The sequence below is a fragment of the Gorilla gorilla genome, chromosome 23 (genome assembly GCF_029281585.2).
Source record: "Gorilla gorilla gorilla isolate KB3781 chromosome 23, NHGRI_mGorGor1-v2.1_pri, whole genome shotgun sequence".
NCBI lineage: Eukaryota > Metazoa > Chordata > Mammalia > Primates > Hominidae > Gorilla > Gorilla gorilla.
In genome coordinates, this window is record NC_086018.1 from 47,821,655 (window position 1) to 47,843,596 (window position 21,942).

Genomic DNA, 21,942 nt, shown 5'->3' on the forward strand with positions numbered 1-21,942 from the left:
GACATGCACACACCAAGCCCAGAGTCAGGGTGGGCCCCGGAGCAGAGGCCAGTGGTTGGGGAGACCCCATCAAAGGGGCCCTCGGATGGACAAGGTGTGGGCCTTGCTCAGGGCCTGACAAGAAGCAGTGGCCACGTGGCCAAAGAGGCAGATGTCGAGCCAAGGAAGAGAAAGACGGTAGGGATGCCTGTGCTGCCAGTCCTGCCCCAGGCACACCATAGGCAGGTGGCCCCGAGCCCCTGCGCCAGGTCCCAAGTGCAGCCAGCTCCACGAGGAACCAGGAAGCACCTGCCGGGGCCACATGCGCAGGGCACAGCCGGGGCCACAGCTCCTCCCAGAGGCATGTGCTGCCAGCGTGTCCTACACAGAGGGATCTTGGGGTCTAAACCCTGGCACATGAGGGTCCCAGACGCTCTGGGAAAAAGCAGCTCAGGGCACAGGGGGAGCCTCCTGTGATGGGGTGGATGTCTGAGCAGAGCTGGATGATGCTGGGACAGGAGGCTCTAAGAACAGGGCCAGAGGCCAGGCCCAGGCGGGGGCCATGTCCTGCAGTACAGGGGTCCGGGAGCACAGCAGAGGGACCCCCAACACTGGAGCGGACACATGGGTAAGGAGTAGGGAAGAGACAGTCCAGGCCAATGGGGCTCAGGCGAGAGGGAGAGGAAGCCATCAGGCAGAGACAGACCCTGTGCTCAGTACCCGTCCCACAGTCCCGGCGAGGGGGCTGGGCAGTGCCCTTCTCCACCAGGCAAACAGCAGAGCACTCACGTCCGACTTTAGCTGTGCCAGGGCCCAGCAGACAAAGAGGCTGCTTGCCACAGGGACACTCAGGTCACCGAGCCCACGGCCCCCACACAACCACCTCAGCCGGTCCCTGGAGTCTAAGGCCTCTCAACTCACCAACTTCTCTTATTATCAAAAAAGAGAACAAGGAACAGCTTCTCATCGGACTTGGTCTGCATGTGCTCCCCAATCTTCAGCACATCCAGGGGTGGGGCCGGGATGGTGACGCCGTTGTGGTGGCCAGGCACACGGGGCATCTTGGGGTCAATGATCTGCACGAGAAGGACCCGCTGAGGTCACTGTGAGGCTCACACCCACAGACGACTGCACCTGTCACTGGCACCCCCCAGTCCCCCGCAGCTGTGTGAGCCTCCTCAGACCACCCCCGCCTCCCCCTACCCCAGCTGTGTGAGCCTCCTCTGGACCCCCCCCCCCCCGCCTCCCCACCCCAGCTGTGTGAGCCTCCTCGGACCACCCCGGCCCCGCAGCTGTGTGAGCCTCCTCTGGACCCGCAGGCGCCACGAGAGCTGTACTCACCAGTGCCGGGTAGGAGGGGTAGCCGCTGCACTTGGCCCACACCACCTTCAGGGGCTCCAGCACCGAGGCGGCGGCATCAGTGGAGATCCACATGCTGCTCTGGCCGACTTCTGCGGAGAGGGGCGTCAGCAGAACACAGGCGTCAGCAGGACACAGGGGGCACACCCTGCCCCCCCACAAAAGGTGCAGCAACAGGGTGGGTCCCCCGAGCACAGCCCAGCTCCCAGGCCTTTCTCAGCCACCCCGGCGGCACCACTGCCTCCCCTGTGGAGTCCAGGCCCTTGCATCCCCACTGTCCCTGCAGCCCACCTGGGGCCACCAGCCTCCCACGGACCCAGGGAAGCTCCTCCCCTCCGGGCTACAAGGCTCCAACTCCAGGTGCCCAGCACAGTCCCTTCTGAGCCCTCCTTGCCCCAAGGACAGGGCTCCCAGCGTGCTCCTCCCTCATTTACACAAATGACACCCCAAATCGGAAACCAAAGTCCTGGCTCCCCCTCCGCCAGACCAGCTCCCTGCTGTCCCTCCCACCTGGGGGATCTCCGTCCTGATGCCCCCTCACAGCACGGCTGCCTTCCACAGTGAGGGCTGTGCGACCCCAAACCCCGGGGCCTCCCCCTCCCCCAGGGGCCTGAAGTTGAGGGCACCCACCCTGCAGTCAGTCCCCTGTGCAGCTGCAAATGACCACTGAACCTAAACAACCCAAAACAGCCTTGACAGTGCCTGGCAACCAGCAGCCACACAGAGCTGGACGTTCCACAGGGAAACGAAGGCAGGATGGAGGAGGCACCACCTCCGCAGGCACCCCGGCAGGGCCACAGCCCAGAGCCCCTCGGTGTGTGATGAACCCTTCCCCGGGAGGTCGGCCAGGGTGGGGCTCCACACAGGGCACCATGCTCCCTGAGCCGGAGACCCGTCCCCAGCAGTCGAGCCCTAAGACGCTAACCAGGAGGTGTGGAGAGCCATGGAGGCAGGTCTGGGCGACTCACCGGCTGCGATCCTGGCCGCCTTGGCGTAGTTCCCATTCTCGATGCAGGAGATCAGCTCACTGCGGTCCTCCAGCGTGTGCCGTCGCACAAGAGCCGGTTTGCCCCGCCCACATTTGGGCGCATTAAAGCTTCGGGAGGAAGAGCAGAGGGAGTCAGGCGCCCCGCCCCTGCCTTCAGCCTCACTCGGGCTTCGTCCCGTGAGCTGTCCGCCACCAAGCTGGCCACGCATCCTGCCTGACACCCCCGCGGCCAGACAGGCCTGTGGGTGTGCAGGTCTGGAGGGAGTGAACCTGTGGCAGGGGGGACTCAGGAGGCCAAAGTGGCCTTCACAGGGCAGACAGGCAGGGCTGTGCTCATTGCCAGATTCTGGGAGGTAAAGATCAAGTGTAAAACTTCACTGCAGATTCTAAAATTGTGTTCCTATTTCACGCAGTGTTTTTCCTACTTCTGCTTGAATTCTATAAAGCAGATTAATATGCAGCATGGGAAACTGTCCACAAGGGCAGAGCACACATGAATCCCGGGCCAGAATTTTTCAGAGAACACTAAGATGGGAGCTGGAATGTCCCGGCTTCCAGGACAGCCAGGCGGGGCGGGCGGTGCTGGGAGCCGCGTGGCAGGAAGCGCGGGGCAGCGGTGCCCACCTCGAGTCGCAGAGCGGGCTGTTGCTGGAGGAGATGCTGGACTCGGAGGCACAGCGTCGTCGGGGTGTGGCCTTCCTCCCCAGGCCGCCGCCCGGCTCCTGCTCGCTCCTCGCACCCCCAAAGCCGTTGGTGAGACCTGGAACACAGGCGGGCAGGCCCTGAGCTCAGCACAACCAGGGCACACTCAAGCATGACTCAACTACGTTACACTTGGAACACATCTTACAAAGCACGTTTCACAGACAGGTAAGACAGCATCTTCCTTTTCACTCCCGAGTTCCCGAGCATAGTCCTTACAGTAAGCAGACACCAAAGTTACTCGTTAAATGAAATCAACTTAACAAATTGCAGTCGGCTCCGATCATAGTAGTTTGCTGAGCACCATGAAGATGCTCCTCTTGACAAGCCCGGGTCTTTAAACAGGCTCTGTGAAGGCAAAGAAAGGATGCCGTGAGCCTGCCATGGGGGCAGATGTGCAACCTGTGAGTGCAAACACGGGGGCGGCCTGTCCACGTGGGCACAGGCCGCATTTGAACGGAAACTTCACCAGGCCGAAGGGGCCACCAAAGACACAAAAACATGTTCACAGGAGCAGAGCTCCAGGGAATAGGAAATCAGGTTTTAAAAAGAAAAAACCTTGGTTCAAAAGACAAGTGTTAACATGAAGTCAAAAATGCTGACGAAACACTTTAAAACACAAAATCCGGGGCCATCGCCGTGTCTGAGTGTGTCTGGCCTCGCTCACCATGAAGCTACAAGTATTGTACACAGCTAAACAAAACACCACTCACAATTCCATCATCTCAATGTTTAAAAAATAAGGCAAATCTCAGTACTTTCCCCCTAAAAATCCTGACTTTGTCAGTCAACGGGAAACAACACATCTGCCCAAGGCCCCCCGATGAGGTCCCCCATGGGAGTCACAACAGGGGGATGATGTTCCTGCTGGGGGCCCTCTGGGTGTGAGAGCTGAATGGGTGTGTGATTTTTTTTTTCTTTTTTGAGGCGGAGTCTCACTCTGTTGCCCAGGCTGGAGTGCAGTGGCACGATCTTGGCTCACTGCAAGCTCCACCTCCCGGGTTCATGCCATTCTGCTGCCTCAGCCTCCCGAGTAGCTGCGACTACAGGCACCCGCCACCATGCCTGGCTAATTTTTTGTATTTTTAGTAGAGACGGAGTTTCACCGTGTTAGCCAGGATGGTCTCGATCTCCTGACCTCGTGATCCGCCTGCCTCGGCCTCCCAAAGTGCTGGGATTACAGGCATGAGCCACCACACCTGGCCATGTGAATTTTTTTATCCAAAAAGAACCTGTTTTCCTGCCTACCTACCTCATCCTTAAAAAATTTTTAAATCTATTTCCAAAGGAAATTATGTGAACTTGTAAATAGAGCATTTCTGTAGAATTTTTTTGGAAACGATGTCTTGCTCTGTCACCAAGGATGGAGTGCAATGGACTCCATGGCTCACTGCAACCTTGACCTCCTGGGCTCAAGTGATCCTCCTGCCTCTCAGCCTCCCGAGTGGCTGGGAGACATGTTTTGAAGGGAATGGCTGGACTGCGGGATTTTCCACCCGCTTCATACGCTTCCCGTCTGTTCTCAATGAGCACGACCGACTTTTCAATACAGGGGCTGAATCAACCTCCACCCGCTTCATACACTTTCTGTCTGTTCTCAATGAGCATGACTGACTTAAACAGAGGGGCTAAATCAAGCTCAGAAGGGAATGCACAGATTGGGCGGGTGCACTGCTGCCCTCCACAGACTCAAGTCAGACACCAGCTCCGTCTCTCCTGGACTGGAATGTACCGTGAGCTCCAAGGGAAGCTCTGTGTTTCTCATTTTAACCTCGGTCATTTTAAGGCAGGAACTGTGGCCAGTTGGGGGTGTCATACTCATTTCTGGCAAGGGAACAAATAAATTTAAAAACCTACAGGAGAAGGCCTTGAGCCACACGCTGAGCTGCCCTGGGGCTCCACATCCTCCCCATACTCATCACAGAGCGGGCTCAGACCCTGCACACTCAGGCCCCGAAGATGTCTCAAGAGGGAATTAAAAGTCCTGTCCTGGCCCCCGAGAACCCCTCAGGAGCAGCGACTCCATCCCTACTCCAACCTGAGTGGGTGAAGGCAAGGGAAGCCCACCCAGCTCGCATCAGCAGTGGGCGGACGGAGCCCAGCACCCCTGCCAGCATTCAGCCCACAGGCCTGGAGAGGGGTCTGCCAACGCATGTGAGCCATCTCCAGAGAGCAGCCACGAGCCTGGCGACCCACACCCCACAGCCAGGCCCCCAGCGCACTCCAGACCCCAGGTGCAGGGTGAGCCTGCTCCAGGCTGAGCAGACGCGGCCCAGGGCCTGGGTGGGGAGGCTTTTAGTAGTTATTGGTCGGCCGAGCAACGGCCACTTGGGGGAAGACGACGACCAGTGCGGCCTTCACGAGACTGCCCAGAGGTGCCAGCCTGAGGGCCCTAGCACGAGAGCACCCGCAGCTGTGCCGGCACCAACACAGCCAAGCCATGCACAGACCACTCAGCAGCCACGACGGCCCCAGCTCCGTGTGCACCACCGCATGGAGTGGGGCCAGGAAGGGGATTAAAACACAAGGCAAGTCCTTAATTCTCAGAAAGAGGAGAATGATAAAACGCCCCTCTTAATTTTCCTAAGCATTCAGTGAGTGCGCGTATGACGCAAGAACACACAGAGGTTCTGCGTGTCACCCATGAAAATGTGACAGCACCCGGGAAGACGTGGGCAGCACAGACAAACCCAGCCCAACTGAGACACCACCCAGCCCAACCAAGACACCACCCAGCAGGAGGCCTGGCGGGGGTGGGACAGCTGCAGGGCTTGCTAACAGGTAATCTGGGGGCTGCGGCAGTGCAGGGTCACCCAGGAAGCCAAGAAGCCAGACTAGGACACAGACACATCCCGGGAGGCTCTGCAGCCACCGCCTGGAGTCCCCAGAACCTCGGGGGAGCTGCAAGGTGGCCTGCGCTGCCCCGACCCTCCCAGCCTCCACCTGGACCACCAGAAAATAATCTAAGACAGCTATGGTTCTGAGATCTCTCAATCTCGGCCCTGCCAACTCCCGCCCTAGGAGGCTCTTCCAGCCAGCTGGGAGATGTCCACCATGACCCACGCCTCAGCACCCCTGCAAGGACCTCAGCCCAGAACATTCTGAAGCCCAGGCCAGCCTTGAGGTGGGGCCCAACGTGGGGAACCCAGGGCCTAAGGTCTGCAGAGATGGGTGCCCAGTCCATGAGGCATTTGCAAACAGTAGGCACTGAGGCTGAGCCCAAGCCTCTAAATCGTGTAAATAGCAAGGGGCAACTTCCAGCAACTTTTTCAGCACGAGGTTTTTTTTTAATGCTGAAAGTAAAGCTGGTGACTGTGAGAAATACATTAAAAGAGGCGGCGGCTGCCAGGAAAGAGCTGCTGCCCCATCAACACAGGAGCTGCACGGAATTCCCACAGCGGCCAGGGTCCACCCACCCTCAAGGGCCTTCCCAGTGACCTCCTAGGAGGCCAAAGACTGAACACAGAAATGTCCCTCTCTGCCCCCAAAGGAGATGGCGCAAAGGTGTCCCACAGCCCAGCCAAGCGCAGTCCCCGGAAGCCTGCCCGTCACCAGGTACGTCCACAGCACACCTGCAACTGTCCCAGGAGGTCCCCAAAGGGTCTTCTGAGAGACTGAAGGCCACAGTGGCTGAGACACCACCCCTCCCGACAGGGAAGAGAAGCCCCAGGGCCCACCTGGGGAGGCGGAGGCCTGCAGGTCTGACTGATGGGCCGTAGTCTCCTCTGGTCTCAGGCTCCCAGCCCCCAACCCATGTGGACACCACAAATCCTCCAGGCCACAGGTGCAAGAACACCAGGCCCTGATCAGTGGCTGCCGAGACGCCTGAGGGCACGGAGCCATGGGAACACAACCCCACAGCACGGGATACAAGCCCGCCCCTGCCCGCCCCTTCCGCCGGCACCCAAGCTGCCACCTCGGCTTCTCCGGCTCATGGGAAGCTTGGCCGTATGAAGCAGGTGGGCTGAGCCTGCACCCTGAAGACCAGAGCCCTGAGGGCCCCACGCAGTGGCAAAGGAGAGCCCACTATCTCCTGTTTTCAGTTTCACTTTTACCACCGTTAAAAGAAGAGCAGTTCTGGTGCATTTTTCAACCTCTCAACAAAAACACACACGGAAGAAGATTCCAACAGCACCCTGCTCTTGCTGGGACCCGCTCCGTGACAATGCAGCCGGGGATGGTCAGAGACAGACCCAAGGCCCACGTTGCTGGGACCTGCTCCATGACAATGCAGCCAGGACGGTCCGAGACAGACCCAAGGCCCAGGCCAGATGCCTGCACAAGACTTGCCCCATGACAATGCCGCTGGGGACAGTCAGAGACAGACCCAAGGCCCACCTTGCTGGGACCCGCTCCGTGACAATGCAGCTGGGATGGTCAGAGACAGAACCAAGGCCCAGGCCAGACGCCTGCACGAGACCTGCTCTTGCTGGGACCTGCTCCGTGACAATGCAGCTGGGGACGGTCAGACACAGACCCAAGGCCCATCTTGCTGGGACCTGCTCCATGACAATGCAGCTGGGATGGTCAGAGACAGACCCAAGGCCCATCTTGCTGGGACTCGCTCCGTGACAATGCAGCTGGGATGGTCAGAGACAGAACCAAGGCCCAGGCCAGACACCTGCACGAGACCTGCTCTTGCTGGGACCCAGCTCCACGACAATGCACCTGGGATGGTCAGAGACAGACCCAAGGCCCAGGACAGACGCCTGCACAAGATCCCAGGCACAGATGCCCCACCCCACGAGCAGGACTTCTCAGTTGGCCGCAGGGGCACTCAGCGTGGTGACCAGCAAGAGACAAACAGCAGCACTGCTCAAGAATCCACTGGGGATTGTGGGGAAAAAACAGAGGAAGGGGAAGTAAGGGGAGAAGGAAATCAGGTAGAAAACCCAGAAATACAGAAGATGCTAGCGAGTGAGTGAGCACGCACTGTCCATGCCACATCCTCAGACAGTGCCGAGCCAAGTTCCTCCATACCCCATGGCACAGACACAGCACAACGCGCCTGGGCATGGCCGTCACACCCGAACCACCAGTCACTATGGGACGGCTCCGCACATGCTCAGGACAGCCTCAGAATGCTGTCCACTGTGTCGTCAGCTGCAGCAGGCTCCCAGCCGGTGCCGGGCTCTCCTCTGCGTCCTTCGTGACTGTCCAGAGGGAAGGCTGAGGTGCCACGACATCCCGCCAGCTCCAGGCGTGCACCAGGCGCCAGCACCATTCCCACTGCCAGGCTCTGACTTACAGAGGGGGTGGGCTGGGGTGGGGGAGAGCTCCTCCAGGGCTGCTGTTTGTGATTTTGTTTAGAGGATGTTTGAGCTGATGATTCCAATGTGATCCGCAAGAATTAAGTGAAAGGCAAGATGCAGTGATCTTTGTGCGTTCCAAAACGGCCGCTTAGCAGAACTCCAGTCCAAGTTGAGGTAAGAGAAAATGATTAGGGTCCAAAGAGTGAACTACCCAGCACATTAGTGGTTAAAGTGAGAACCTGGAAAACAGTGAAAAAGCCATTTAGTCTGAATGAAAGGGCAGGACAGCTCAGCCTCCTCCCTGAACAGCCGAAGGACACTGAAGACACCCCCGCGCTCTCACGCCCCAGCATGTGCACACAGAGACTCGCAACAGGGGTCTCCGCAACGGCGGCGAGTGGACAAAGACACCCCCACGCTCTCACACGCCCCAGCACGTGCACACAGAGACTGGCAGCAGGGGTCTCCGCAACGGCGGCGAGTGGGAGGCCGCTTCAGGTGACGGTTCACTGCTGGTGAGCGTGCAGTCGCGGAGGAAGGAAGCCACGAGTCAAGGCCAGACTCTGGGGCTGGGCCATCCCAGGAACAGAAGCCTGGCGCACAGCACAGCCGGCCCACGGGCGACACAGGCAGGAGGCCCACAGTGAGTGCATCGCCTCAGGACCAGCGACCCTGTTCAGCCTAACTCAGAATTGTGCGTGTGCTGGAAAATGCCAGATAACTCCCTAAAGTTCAGAGCACACAGATGCATGTATGGAAAACATCAGAACGTTCCGGATAATTCCTGTCCTAAGACTGCGAAGAACTGCAGCTCGGGGCAAGAAATCCCCCACATGCAGAGCACCAGAAGGTTCCGGTGAAACCAAAGCGAGGGCGGATGGCGGGACTGGCACCATTCAGAGCACGCCCAGCCCTTCCCCGGGCGCCTCGGCCACAGCAGGGGAATGCCTCCCACTCCCGAGGGCCTGGTCTTAATGCTGCTGAGGCTCCCGGCTGCTCAGGAGAGAGCTCAGGAACTCACCGCACCTCCACGGAAATCCACTGTCACTCGGGAATGAGAGAGCAGAAATCTCCACTTCAGTCAGGATCAGAGGGCACCATGATTCTCAAAAGCCACCATGGGCCACGCTCACTGAAGGTCTGCAATAAGACTGCTCTACACCACCGTCACCATGGGAAGCCTGCAAAACACTCCACTCCAATGTAAGACAGTGGCCCGGAGGGGACACGTGCTCTTCTACAAGGGACATCTGATGAACAAGCCTGAGAGGTTGCTGAGGACGTGGCCGCCAGCCGGCAAAACTGTCCACAGTGGGAGCCCACAGCTGGGGCAGGGCCCGGTCAGGTGGGGCCACCTGGTGGAAGCCACCACGTGAGCATCCTGCTGAGTGTCGACGGGAGGCCGCCTCAAACCCCAGCCCCACGGCCGGCAGGGCCTCCACGCACACAGCCCCATACCTCTGCCGCCGACAGACGTGAAACCCCGAGGAAGTGGAGCGTCAGCCGAACTCCAAGTTCTGCGTGCAGAGGGGACGCCCACAATTGTGCTGAACCAACCTCTAGTACCCAGTGCACAGCACCCTGACCCGATTCATCGCAGAATTTCCGGGGTGCTTGGAAAACCAGGTCAGAGTCTTTCACCAAAGGTGGCTAAGAAAGACCAACGTGGTTAAGACACATCCCCCAGTCCTGAGTCAAGGACATCTATCCTTATTGGTATCTTGTGAAACATTTCAATAGCTTCCTATTACTTAGAAAGCAAAAAAGCTTTTTCAAATTATTTCAAAATGCCAATTTAACATCAATCCATCAAAGTAAAAGGACATGGGTAAAAAATTTCTACACATTCATGTGCAAAATTTTCATACAAATCAAAATGAAATTTACCAGAAATTACTTTGGCAACAAGAGGCGTGACCTGCTTGCTGGCAAGGGTGGGAAGTGAGCCTCCCTCTGCACAAAGACCTTTGACAGTGCCTGGTCTCACTCCCCTCCCCGGACGCTTCAGGCCAGAGACCAGCAGAAGGAGCAGGGACAAGATGTGAGGGAGTGGCCTGGGCAGGTCTTGCCCACCACAGCCTTCCGTCTGCACCCGGCCCGGTGAGGCTCCATGACACAGGACTCACTTGCTGCCACTCTGGGAAATAAGCAACACCCACCCAGCCCCACCCTCTCTCACTGCTGAAGTGCACGAGGCACCACCGCACACCAGCACAGCCAGGAGAAAATGCGCATCTCCTTATCTAGGTATAACAGGCAGACAGGACAGACGGGAACCAAGCCTTGACTCGGGACAAAAACCAAAATGACAAACACGCTCCAGACACGCTTCCAGAAAAGAGTCGCTGGCAACCTGAGCCGGCACCTCCAGAAGCGCAGCCAGTACCGAACAAGCAAACCGATGACAGCTGCTCCTCTTTAAAGGACAAACTCCTCAGCTTCCTCTGAGGGGCGGGGAGCAGAGGCTGCAGGAACACAGCTGCCTCCTCAAAGTGTTCTCAGCACAGCACACACACGGCAACACCCTCACCGAGTAATTCAACAGAGTTCAGTTACAAAAGCGCAGCAAGAGATGAGAAGCACTTTCCGGTGCTATTTCAGCAGGTCCTAATACCTCATCACATATGTGGCTAAGAGGGCCACACAAAAAACAATGAGTAAATGTTGCTGAAATCAACTGCAAAGTACTGCATTTACCACAAGGGCAGGTCCTCTCAGAGGCCCAGGGAAGGGCCAGGCTCAACCCCGGGTCCTAGGTCTGTGGGGCTGCAGGAGACCTGACTGAGGGGTGCAGAGTCGAGCTCCCACAAGTGCTGGGAGCGGCCAGTCACCAGCTTATCCAGATGTGCACAGCAAAGTCAAGATGACCAATTAAAACTACACCTGAATTCATTCTCAGTACTTTTTTAAAGATCAGAAGGGGCCAGGTGCAGCGGCTCACACATCTAATCCCAACACTTTGGGAGTCAGAGGCCAGGAGTTCAAGACCAGCCAGGACAACACAGCGAGACCCCATCTCTACCAAAAATTTTCAAATTAGCTGGGAGTGGTGGTGTGCACCTGTAGTCCCAGCTACACAGGAGGCTGAGGCAGGAGGATCACCTGAGCCCAGGAGTTGGAGGCTGCAGTGAGCCACTCACTCCAGCCTGGGTGACAAGGCAAGACTCTCTCTTTAAAAAAAATCAGAGAGGAAGTATGTGGCAGAAGACAGGACCAAGGACCATCGACCCCTGGCCCAGGGCAGCCCAGCAAGGTTGCACAATCTCTCGTGGCAAACAGGCCCCCCACGAAGGCGCCGGCCTCAGACCCGCAACTCAAGGCTTTTCAAAGAAAACACTGCACTGTTGTCTTCTCTGGAAATTAAGAGAATGCTGCAAAAACAGAAGCTGGACACCCCCCCCATCACACCAATGATCCTGAAGGAGGCTCCCGGCACCGGTCGGCAAGGGCGCCTCTCAGGGCCGCCCGCGGCATTTACCTGCGTCCAGGCGCTTTCCTGGGGACTCCTCCTCCACCTCAGAGTCTCCGCATGTGCTCCGCGACCTTTTCCTTGGCTGCAGAAGAGTCTCCAACCTCGGAAGGACTACAGACAAAAAGGTTTTGGTCCCTAGCTGAGGAGAAGTTGGCTGGGTTTCAGTGTTCTTGGCAGACTTTGGGGGGCTTACACTTTTCGATTTGCAGAAGAGAACAGAAGTGCGTCTGTTTACATCGCTTGCTGGCTCCGCCACCGCGGAGGCCGCCGCCGCCGGCACATCGCCACTACTGGCGCGGGTGGGCTCTGGAGGGCGTCCGCTTACCAGTGCGCTCTGAGTGCAAGCGCTATGTGATTCATTATCAAATGTGACTCTTTTGAAAAGTTTACTCTGCTCTGGGTTGAGTTCTACTGGTTTGAGGGTTGGTGGTTCTGAATTAGTCTCCGAGTTTGAAGGAAGAGGTAATGCATCTGATGGTTCAAGTTTAGGGGGAGATTTATCTCCTGAAAAAATTATAAATAAAGTGATTTTTGAAAACTGAAGATTATAAAATCTATTATAAAACTTACTATAAATGTGAAGTCCACCAAAATACTAATTCAGTTAAGGAAACAAGGCATCGCACGTACTGTCTGCTCGGCAGTGTGGGCCCCGTGGGCTCGGGCCACACTGTGTGTGCTTCCCTAACGCCAAAGGCTGCGGCCCTGGGTGCAGTGCCCAGGCACACAGTTACCCTCTGAAAAAAACTGTGAAAGATTATTTCACATGCGCCAATATTAAACACGTCACTCGAGTTCATGACAGTTTCTGCAATGAATAATTCACTTACCTTGAGGAAGAAAAGGTATCTCACATTACTAAAGGGGCCTTAAACGGGCATTCCCACAGAGCTCTATTGGGCCACGAAGTTAGCAAATAAAAGGAAAGAAACATTAAATCTGATCTCTGGTCAAGGTCTTAAGTCAAAAATGCAAAAACAAACAAACAAAAAAAACAGGGAGTGGTGAGTGGCTGTGGATGTTTCTCAGGAGAGGCAGGGAAAAAAGCCCCGCTCCCCACAGCACAGAAGTCTGTGCCACGTTCCCAAGTATTGTGATGGGAGCTTTCAGGGAAAAAAAAATCTGACTTTTAAAAACAAGAAGTCTTTGGAAAAAGACTGCTTTAACCTCTTTTTAAAGTCTTTTTGACATTATAAAAACCAGAAGTGTGAAATGGTAAAAAGCCCGAGGTCAGGAGGACGGCCTGGGGCTGGTCTGTCGGGCTCTGTGCACTGTCCCGAGTCCAGGGGGCCGGACAGGCTCTGGCACGAGGCTGACAGGGCGAGGCGATGCCACAACAAGCCAAGCCCAGCCACTGAGGCTTCCTTCCAAGCAGGACCGGTACTGACAACAGGAAGTGTGACATAAAACCAAGAGTGACACTTTAAATAATCCTTAGTATATATTATCACTGGGTACAGTTTTCATTTCATTAAACCTGCAAACTTCCCTAAAACCGTTTGAACTACGTATGGTTACTATTGTAATTCAAAAAGTTGTTTTGAAAATACAAAACTACACAACTTAATAGGACTCAGAGCAATGTTTTGAGGCTGAAGAAAGTTCTCCCGAGGCTGGGCCATGATGCCGGGCAGCAGTGCTTTCGGCTGCGAGGTGCCTCTGATTTCAAATGACAGTCAGCGCCTTAGAGCACCTCACAGCAGATTCAAATACAAGGGGGAAGCCTCACCTCAACAAAAAGCCTCCCATGCCAGCCGCCGGGAGCACAGCTGTCATGTGGGAATGCTGGATCCCAAGGCAGGGGCACACGCGAGGTGACAAAACTCCCTCCCTCCTGTTCAACGTCGCCAACAGGCTTAAGGAAAAGGTGTTTGTGAAACACCTGGAACACTGGCTGGAGGGAACTGGGCAATGCGGAGAAGGGCTGCTAAAAGGCCGGAGGGAACTGGGCTGCGGAGAAGGGCTGCTGAAAGGCTGCTCATGAGGATCCCTGGTGCCTGTGCAGCAGCAGGAGGGGCTTCAGCACTGAGCCTGCAGCGTCCTGACACAGCTGGTGTCTGGGGCACAGGGCCTGGGGCCTCACTTCACTTCCTGCCTCCTCTTCCACCTCCTGGCCTCCCCCGCACCCCAAGCTCTCGTCCTGATCACGACATTCAACTGCTCACTGCAATCCCAACAGCCTCTGCAGGGCCAAGGCCAGTGGTCAACCCCAGTCTTGGCCTCTATGGGTGCAACAGCACCAGGCCAGCAGAGATTGAGCATGAAGGAGTCTCCTCCCAGCACCTCCGGGAGACCCCCCTTCCCCCGACCACCTCCAGCCCACCTTCCCCACAGCTATCTAACGGGCACCGTAAACCCCCATCTCCTGCTTCTGGTGCAACCCTCAGAACCACCACTCCTGTCTGGCAGCAGCCCTGAGACGTGCAGACGTCCCTGCCTTGCAGCAGGCCCTCCCCAACCATGGTCCACAACCCCTCCTCCACACCTCCAGCTCTCGGCCCAGCTAGGACGCCCCATGTGGGACTCATAACCATCTCCACGCTGCAAGGACTTCCCTAACCCCTGGTCTATCCCAAAGCGGGCCCCTGTGGCCCTGTCTCAGCTATGCATGCACCCCACACGCGCCTGACCTCTCTGCGGCAGCTCCACATGCAGGCCGGGCTCCAGCTGCCAGCATGCAGGCTAAAGGATGCGTTCCTGCAGCACTGACCAGAGGCACAAAGGAGGCCATGGTCAGGAACAGAGGTCGCTGTCGTCCGGGTGCTCAGCCACCTGCCCAGCCGAGACCACACAGGCCCCTCCCCCAGCCAAGACCACAGAGGCCCCCGGACCGTTCAGTGCCTCAGTTCCTCATCCATAAAATCAGAAAAAACAGGACCTGAGCCTCCAGGCTCCACGACACAACAGGCAAGCCCAACCCGTCCCTCGAGTGGAAATGTGACTGGAAGTTGACATACAAGAAGGAAAACTCCTCTCAAAGCTCGCTGACTCTGGGCCATCTCAGGCTGTCACTTAACTGCACATGAGAAAAGCTCAGAACATGCTCGATACAACTCGGGCATAAGCCTCTCAGACCCCGTCAATGTATCAGTCAGGATCCTAGAATTCCAGTCCCTGGAACTTGTCACATATTCCAAATGGCAAAATGGTTATCTAATCCAAACCAGCTACTCTAAGAAACTAAAAGACCTAGTTAAGTCTGCAAGAACAATTCCGCAATATTTTGCCCACCTGGCCACCCGCTATGTCAATCAAAGGCTTCTGTATCAAAGCCCCAAGATGCTTTGGAAAATCACAGCGTAACACAGGCAGACATTTTAGCTCACGAGCAGCAACCACACTGTCCCTCCAACAACCCTGCCTCAAGCCTCCGTCCTCTGCAATCCTGAAGGGACAAAGCTGCGTACTCCGCACCTTCTACCCCGAGGAACACGCATCCTTCCTTTCCTGAGGGCCACAGTGCTCCACGTGCTCAGCGCCCGTGCACGGCAGGAGGACCTCCACACGTGCACTTCAAGGGCCCACAGCTGCCCTGGACTAAAGGGGACGCCCCGGAGCCTCTGGCAAGGACATCACTGTGACTGGAAATCCCAAGGACTCGAAATGCAAGCCCCTTTCACCAGCTCACGGTGCGGGCCCTGCTCCTCCTGACTGCACTGACCTGCCTCACCATGTCAGCCGACACCAACCTCAGCACAGGGTGGAGACAAGCCCTCTGCCAGCTGCAGATCCGTCCCACAGGCTCATCAGACAGGCTGGAATCCCAGCTGGGGCGTGGCCCCCACCCAGCTGACACGCAGCCCCGGGGAAGTCAGCCCTGGCAGGGCCAGCTCACAGCAACAGCCCGAACCTCTGCACTCGGCAGACTGAGTTGCGGCTATGGCAGAGCCTGCGGGAGGTCCTGTACAAGGGGGCAGACCGGGGCCAACCGTGCAGCCCAGGAGGCGTCTCCTTCCTTCAGACACTAAAGTCTCAGGGGCATGGCACTCAACGGCTACAGCCTTGTTCAAGCTGCTTCAAGTGGAAGCAAAATATAAACACAACACACAGACTGTTAAATTACAGTTTAAGTGAGACTGTGTATTTGCCATTGAGGAATTCTCTTTTCAGGTGTGAAAATATTGTGGTTATATTTAAGAAAAATGATGGAGAGGCTTTACTGATGAGAACGTTCATGCTGGGTTTTTAAATGTCTGATTCTTGGTTTTCATCCTATTATAAGTATCGTAAGTCACATTTCTATACCAACCAACAAGCTTGCTTGTGGCTGTCTTCCCTAATGACTTCCCCATTCCAGTCTGGCACTCGCCTCTCCAGAGACCCCCGTCTTCTCTGAGGGGCAGGACCCCACCCGCCTCGCCTCGGAGTGGACTTTCAGGCCGCTTGCTTCTCCACCCACCTTCCCATCAGCTCACAGGAAACGCCCTTTTCATCAATTGAGTCACTGTGAACACTGGGTGTAAACAGGTGATTCGAGGCCACCTGTGTCTCAGTCACATCGTGTTTTCCTTACAATGGCCCCAGAAAAAAAATAAATAAAAATAAAATGATTCCAGAGCTACAAAGCAACAAAAATGGTCTCCAAAGGCTCCTGCTAAGCGTTGGGGGTTATGAGGAGCCACGCTCACCACAGCGGAGGGCCAAGCAGCTCCAACCATGCGAGGTCCTCAACCATGCGAGGTCCTCAACTACGCGAGGTCCTCAGTCCTGTGACCCAATAACCGTGCGGGGTCCTCAGCCCTGTGACCCAATGGCAATGGAGGAAGCCACTGATAAAAAAAAGCTAAAAAGGTAACTTACTGCCCTACAGTGAAAATAGTACAACTGTGTGCGAAGAGAAGCGCTGGAAGCTATTTGAGAATGGTGAGCGGACCTGCTGGCAACCTCCTCACAACTCAGTCCTCAGGGCACAGAAGACAAGGACGGAAGGGCAGTCCACCTAGAGGGAGGCCCGCACAGCCAGAGGATGCCTCGGTGGGCTGCACGGAAGCAAAGGCTGCGGGACCAGGCACCAGCCTGGACTCCTGGGCACAACAGGGCGGCCCAGGGCCCGGACAGGTATGGCTGCCAGAGGGTCCTGTAGGCAAACGTTCCTCAGAAAAAACACGAGGCCCCCAGAGCAGAGGAGGGATCATGTGCCAACAATAACAGCCTCTGAGAGAAGAGCAAACCAAGCGCTCACCTTGAGACAGAAAAGCCTTTATTCTATGGACCTAACGTAATTGATGCCAGCCCCAAAAGAGACATTCTAGAGTCTGGGTACTATACTACGGTGAACTAAACAGAAGAATCCCAAAACAGAAAAACAAACAGGCACAAAATGAGCAAAAGGATGCATAAGAAATTCTCAGCTGTGTAAGTTTCTAAGAGAAAGAAAAGCTTAATGGCTCTCATTCAAGTTGCCCAAATGTAAAACAGGATAAAAGGGGCGAAGCTCTGCAGACAGGAGCCACAAGAAGTTCAGGGGATGAAAAGGGCCCTGAGACCATGGGGACCCGCTGACCTGTGTGGCATCATGAAGACATTGCGTCACTCCGAGCACAGACGTCCATAAGAGATGAACATCTTTGTTTTAAAAGAAAATTGTACAACAATTCTGTGTCTTATTTCAATTGTCTGCTGTTCTGACTTGGATGTGCAGGGGAAGGGCAAGAAGGCCAAGAACCAGCTGCTAATGTTGTGGCAAGAGGGTCTGACCCTACTGTCTGCTTCGTGTAACCAGAGCATGTCAAGGTCAACTACAGAGACACACGGCAAAACACAGTGGCAATGACTTTCTATCAACGTCTCCAAATCCAATTTAGTTTTAAAATTCCTCTTTCACCAAATATGGGACACACCAGCTCTACTTCCTCACCCTGCCAACCTAGATGTACACAGACCATCGCTCGTAAACTCCCTCCTCACCATGCCAAGCCTGCATTTGCCCTGGGTTTTGCTAGTTCTCCTTCTAGATAGGCGGATTTCTTCCCCTACATTTATTTCTTAGTCATAAAAACATCTCTGCTGCCTGGACCTTTCCCCAGACATTCTTTGGCAACGATCACGGCTGCTACCTACCAACTCTGCAGAGGAGCTGGCCGGGGACCCTCGGGGCTGACAAGGCCTCTGCAGGTACCGTCCCTCCCTTCACAACATCAGGGAGGAGTGTTTAAGTGCCAATAATCTAAAACAGCCCTTTCAAAATGCTGCATTTGATGGCCTAGCGCACAACTAAATGGCTCCCCGTCAATTTACAAAATACAACAAAAACATTTCTCACTCTCATCATTCAGGCTACCTTTACTCTTCAACATAGTGTAAGATCTAAACCATTCTTTTCAAATAGTTTTTCAGGCCCAAGTTAAAGAGAAAAATTTTATTCTGTGCCTTAAATTTTATCAACTAATTATGTGAAAAAACACAGACAGCACAAATTATAAAGTCTCTTTAAAAGGAAACAACAACCCAGTGGGAAAATCAAGTGTTCCGGGCTTTGTGAATTTTACGGAACTGGCGCTAACCTGAGCCTCCGTGCACACCAACGCTGCTGCCCGTGTCTGGGTCTGTGCCTGTGCCTGAGCCCTGACGGCAAGAAAGCGGGGCAGCCCTCACCGTGGCTTACCTTCCTCACCCGCCTCCGGCCCCAGCGCAGCTCCGTCCTCTTCGAAGCCTTCCAAGCCTGGCCCCGTGGGCGGGGGCTGGCTGTGCTGCTGGCTCAGCTTGTTTCGGAGAAGGGCAATTTCCTTTTTGAGCAGCTTTGCCCGCTTGCTCCGGGAGCCGCTGGACTTCATAGCGCAGGTGAGGTCGAGCATGTCCAGCAGCTCTCTCAGCTGCTCCTCCAGGCCCAGGTGGGCTCTGTTGGCGGGGTCCAGCAACCTGTCCACTGAACCAAAGGACACATGCCGTCAGTCATCAGGTCCCACGCACCTTCTGGGAACACATCACTGGTCCCGTCTTTCGAATCACCTTCGGCCGAAGCCCTGAGAGTGGCTGTTAGCAACGAGGCCCAGGCCCTGCTCACCAGAGGCCCCTCCCCTGCACTCTGAACCCACGAGTAGCTGCTGCTACAGGAACACACTGGGATGCTCCTGATGGAGAATTTCTATTCCCATGACACTGTCAGCACAGAAGGGGCAGCGTCCAGGTAACATCGCAACCTCTCCTGGACCAGGACCCACTGAGGCTCCCTGTGCAGACAGCCTGGCTGCCTGGGTGAGGGCACAGCACACAGACCCCAGAGAGAGGCGCACGCTCCACCAACCCGGCACAACTCAGTTGGACCTGCGCTGGCTCTGCAAACAGAGGTGACGACTGGCAAATGTGTTAAGTTAGGGCCATTGCACATCCTAAGTGGTGTCTTAGCTGAAGTCTTCAGACGCTGATCATTGTGTGGCTTTAGTAAACGGGTTGTAAAATTCACAGATCATTCTGAATTTCAGACGTATTTACTACAAAGTCCCTAGAAACTTCGCTTTCAAAAACACCAAAATTTATAAAGCACAAATTACCTTAAATAAGTAAGAGATGGCCAAGAAAAGAAACTGCTCCTCAGAGCTATCTGAAGATAAAACCAGAGCGAGGAGAGAGAAGACAAAAAAAAAGTAAGACTGCCCAAAAACACATGAATTCTCTTCATCTAGAAACAGGTCTTTTACTGAAAGCATCTGTCTTTTTGGCTGAATAAATAAAGTAGTAGTAGAGAGAAACAAATCAGTCCTTCAAGACTTGTATCCGTAACATCACTTTGAACAAATGTCATAGATAATACTCAAAAATGTTCATACAAAAAAACACATCCTTTGAAACCCCAAGAAGAAAGCCTCTGTTTCTTTCAAAACAGAGACCCACGGCCTCCAGGTCTGTGGCTCAGGCTCCAGGCAATGGGAGGTGTCGGCTGTGCTGAGAAGAGCAGCAGGTGCACCCTCAAGGCACACCATGGCCACTGGCTCACCTGTGCACTCCCAAATACTGAGAAAGAAAGAAACCAGGACTTCTCATCCTTCATTTTCTCCTTAGCAAAAAAACCCGCGTGTAGAAATTCACTTAACAACTTGCATGACCATGATCTGAAAGGCGCTGACACTCAGAGGCCTCCACACCTGCTCTGTTCGAGGGAGGTGGCATGGTGCTGGGAGCACGATGTGGGGGAGCACAGGAGCAGGGCCCTAGGGGCAAAGGAGGCTCCGGGCTGCTCAGAAGACAGGGAGTCCAAGAGTGATGCATCTTCCTGCTTTGAAGGGCAGGCAACCAGCATACGTCCTGAGCAGCCAGCAGCGGGCACCAGGTGGGCGTCTGAGAGCTGATGGCAGGCAAGGCATCCAAGCCAGAGCGTGAAGGCTGTGGGGGGCGGGGGAAGCTTTCCCACGGTCACCAGAGGCTAGAGAAGGACCTTCCAGGACAAGCATGAGCCCATGGAGCCCTGGGCTCACTCTGAGGCGGCTCAGCCCTGGCTCCTCTCAGATCCCCAAGGGAATGTTTCGGAAAAGGATAGCTGGTCTGATGAGCCTGGAGAGCGCAGCTTCAGAGAGAGGTTAAAGCTCCACCCGGGTTCACCAAGAGCCAGCAGCACTGTTTGGAGCCTGTGTTTATTTTCTAAATTTCTCCAAGAAAAACGTGTTACTCTTAAAATCAGAAAAATCAGAGACAAAGAATAAAAATATATTTCCATTGTGTTTTCTTTTTTTTTTTTTTTTTTTTTTGAGACGGAGTCTTGCTCTGTCGCCCAGGCTGGAGTGTAGTGGCGTAATCTCGGCTCACTGCAAGCTCCGCCTACCGGATTCACACCATTCTCCTGCCTCAGCCTCCCGAGTAGCTAGGACTACAGGTGCCCGCCACCATGCCTGGCTAATTTTGTTTTTGTATTTTTAATACAGACAGGGTTTCACCGTGTTAGCCAGGATGGTCTCGACCTCCTGACTTCGTGATCCACCTGCCTTGGCCTCTCTCTTTTCTTTTTTTTTTTTTGGAGATAGGGTCTCACTCTGTCACCCAGGCTTCAGTGCAATGGCACAATCTCCGCTCAATGCAGCCTCCACCTCCCAGGTTCAAGCGATTCTCCTGCCTCAGCCTCCGAAATAGCTGGGATTACAGGCATGCGCCACCATGCCCGGCTAATTTTTTGTATTTGCAGTAGAAACGGGGTTTCTGCATGTTGGCCAGGCCGTTCTCAATCTCCCGACCTCAAGTGATCCACCCGCCTCGGTCTCCCAAAGTGCTGGGATTACAGGCATGAGCCACAGAACCTGGCCCTATCCCCATTCTTTAAAAGAGTACAGCCCATCCTCCAATCCTCACAGGTGCCGAGTGCTGCGGGACCCCACGGGAAGCAGGGAGCCCAGTACTGCTGCCATGAGGGGAACAGAGGGCGAAGCAATGATGGCCCAGCTTGGCTGAATCCCATGATGGCGGGAAGCGGACCCCATGATGGCGGGAACGTGGACCCCGCGATGGCGGGAACGTGGAAGAGAGGAAGAGGGCCAGGCCTCATCCCAGAAGAAGCGACCTAGCACGGGTCAGTGATTCATCAAGAGAAAGGGTAGGCCAAGAAATCAGGGATATGGGACCTTTAGATAAATAAGCCAAACACACCGTGATTTCTGCTCAGTTTGTGGCTCAGAGCTGGAGCTGAGGTGCTGGAGCTCTACGTGCTTTGACAACCCATGTGGGCAGGACACACCCTTCGACAGACAATCCCAGAGGTGCCACTAACAAGCAGGGTGCAGGGGACAGCCCTGGTTTCCAAGGACCAGTCTAGAGAAGGGTGCAGGTGACTGCACACGGCTGCAACACGTGCCTGGGCAACCAAGAAGCACAAGCCCAGGCTGGAGTCCAGGTGGGCCGTGGACACGCTCCCAGAGCCCTTTCTACAACATGCGCAAACCACGAAGTTAAAGGGCTGGAGGCAAAGCCAGAGTTCCTCCGGCTTCACGCCACCCTCAGAAGTTAGCCGAGGCCCACTCTGGATGAAAACCCCCAACTAAGCTGCTTTCTGGGTCTGCATCGTCGAGACCGGCCACCCCACAGGGAGCCACAGCCACATAGTCCTCTTGGTGGGCACCCAAAACGCAGCCAGTCTGAAGTGACAAGTGCTGAGCGTAAAATACACATCAGATGGCAAAGAAGGTGAAAAGCTTATATATCCTCAGTAACGTTTACTGATCCCATGTTGAAATCAACTCTTCCATACACTGAGTAAAATAAGACATATT

General features: G+C 55.2%; 1 protein-coding gene across 8 annotated transcripts in view; it reads right to left on the reverse strand.

The window, feature by feature from the left end:
• The window catches only part of BRD1 (bromodomain containing 1), a 53,983-nt gene that overhangs the window by 1,411 nt on the left and 30,630 nt on the right, over window positions 1-21,942 (reverse strand). For 3 of the 8 annotated variants that reach the window (XM_055374410.1, XM_055374411.2, XM_055374415.2), the window contains 6 exons: window positions 18,357-18,617; window positions 11,759-12,256; window positions 2,951-3,086; window positions 2,307-2,434; window positions 1,321-1,430; window positions 901-1,055 (listed from right to left, as the gene is read on the reverse strand). In XM_055374410.1, the coding sequence (XP_055230385.1) occupies window positions 901-1,055; window positions 1,321-1,430; window positions 2,307-2,434; window positions 2,951-3,086; window positions 11,759-12,256; window positions 18,357-18,617 (1,288 nt within the window). Of the gene's footprint in view, window positions 1-900; window positions 1,056-1,320; window positions 1,431-2,306; window positions 2,435-2,950; window positions 3,087-3,176; window positions 3,377-11,758; window positions 12,257-18,356; window positions 18,618-21,942 lie in introns of those variants that run through there. The other 5 variants (XM_055374412.1, XR_008674954.2, XM_055374413.2 and 2 more) reach the window with 5 other exon arrangements.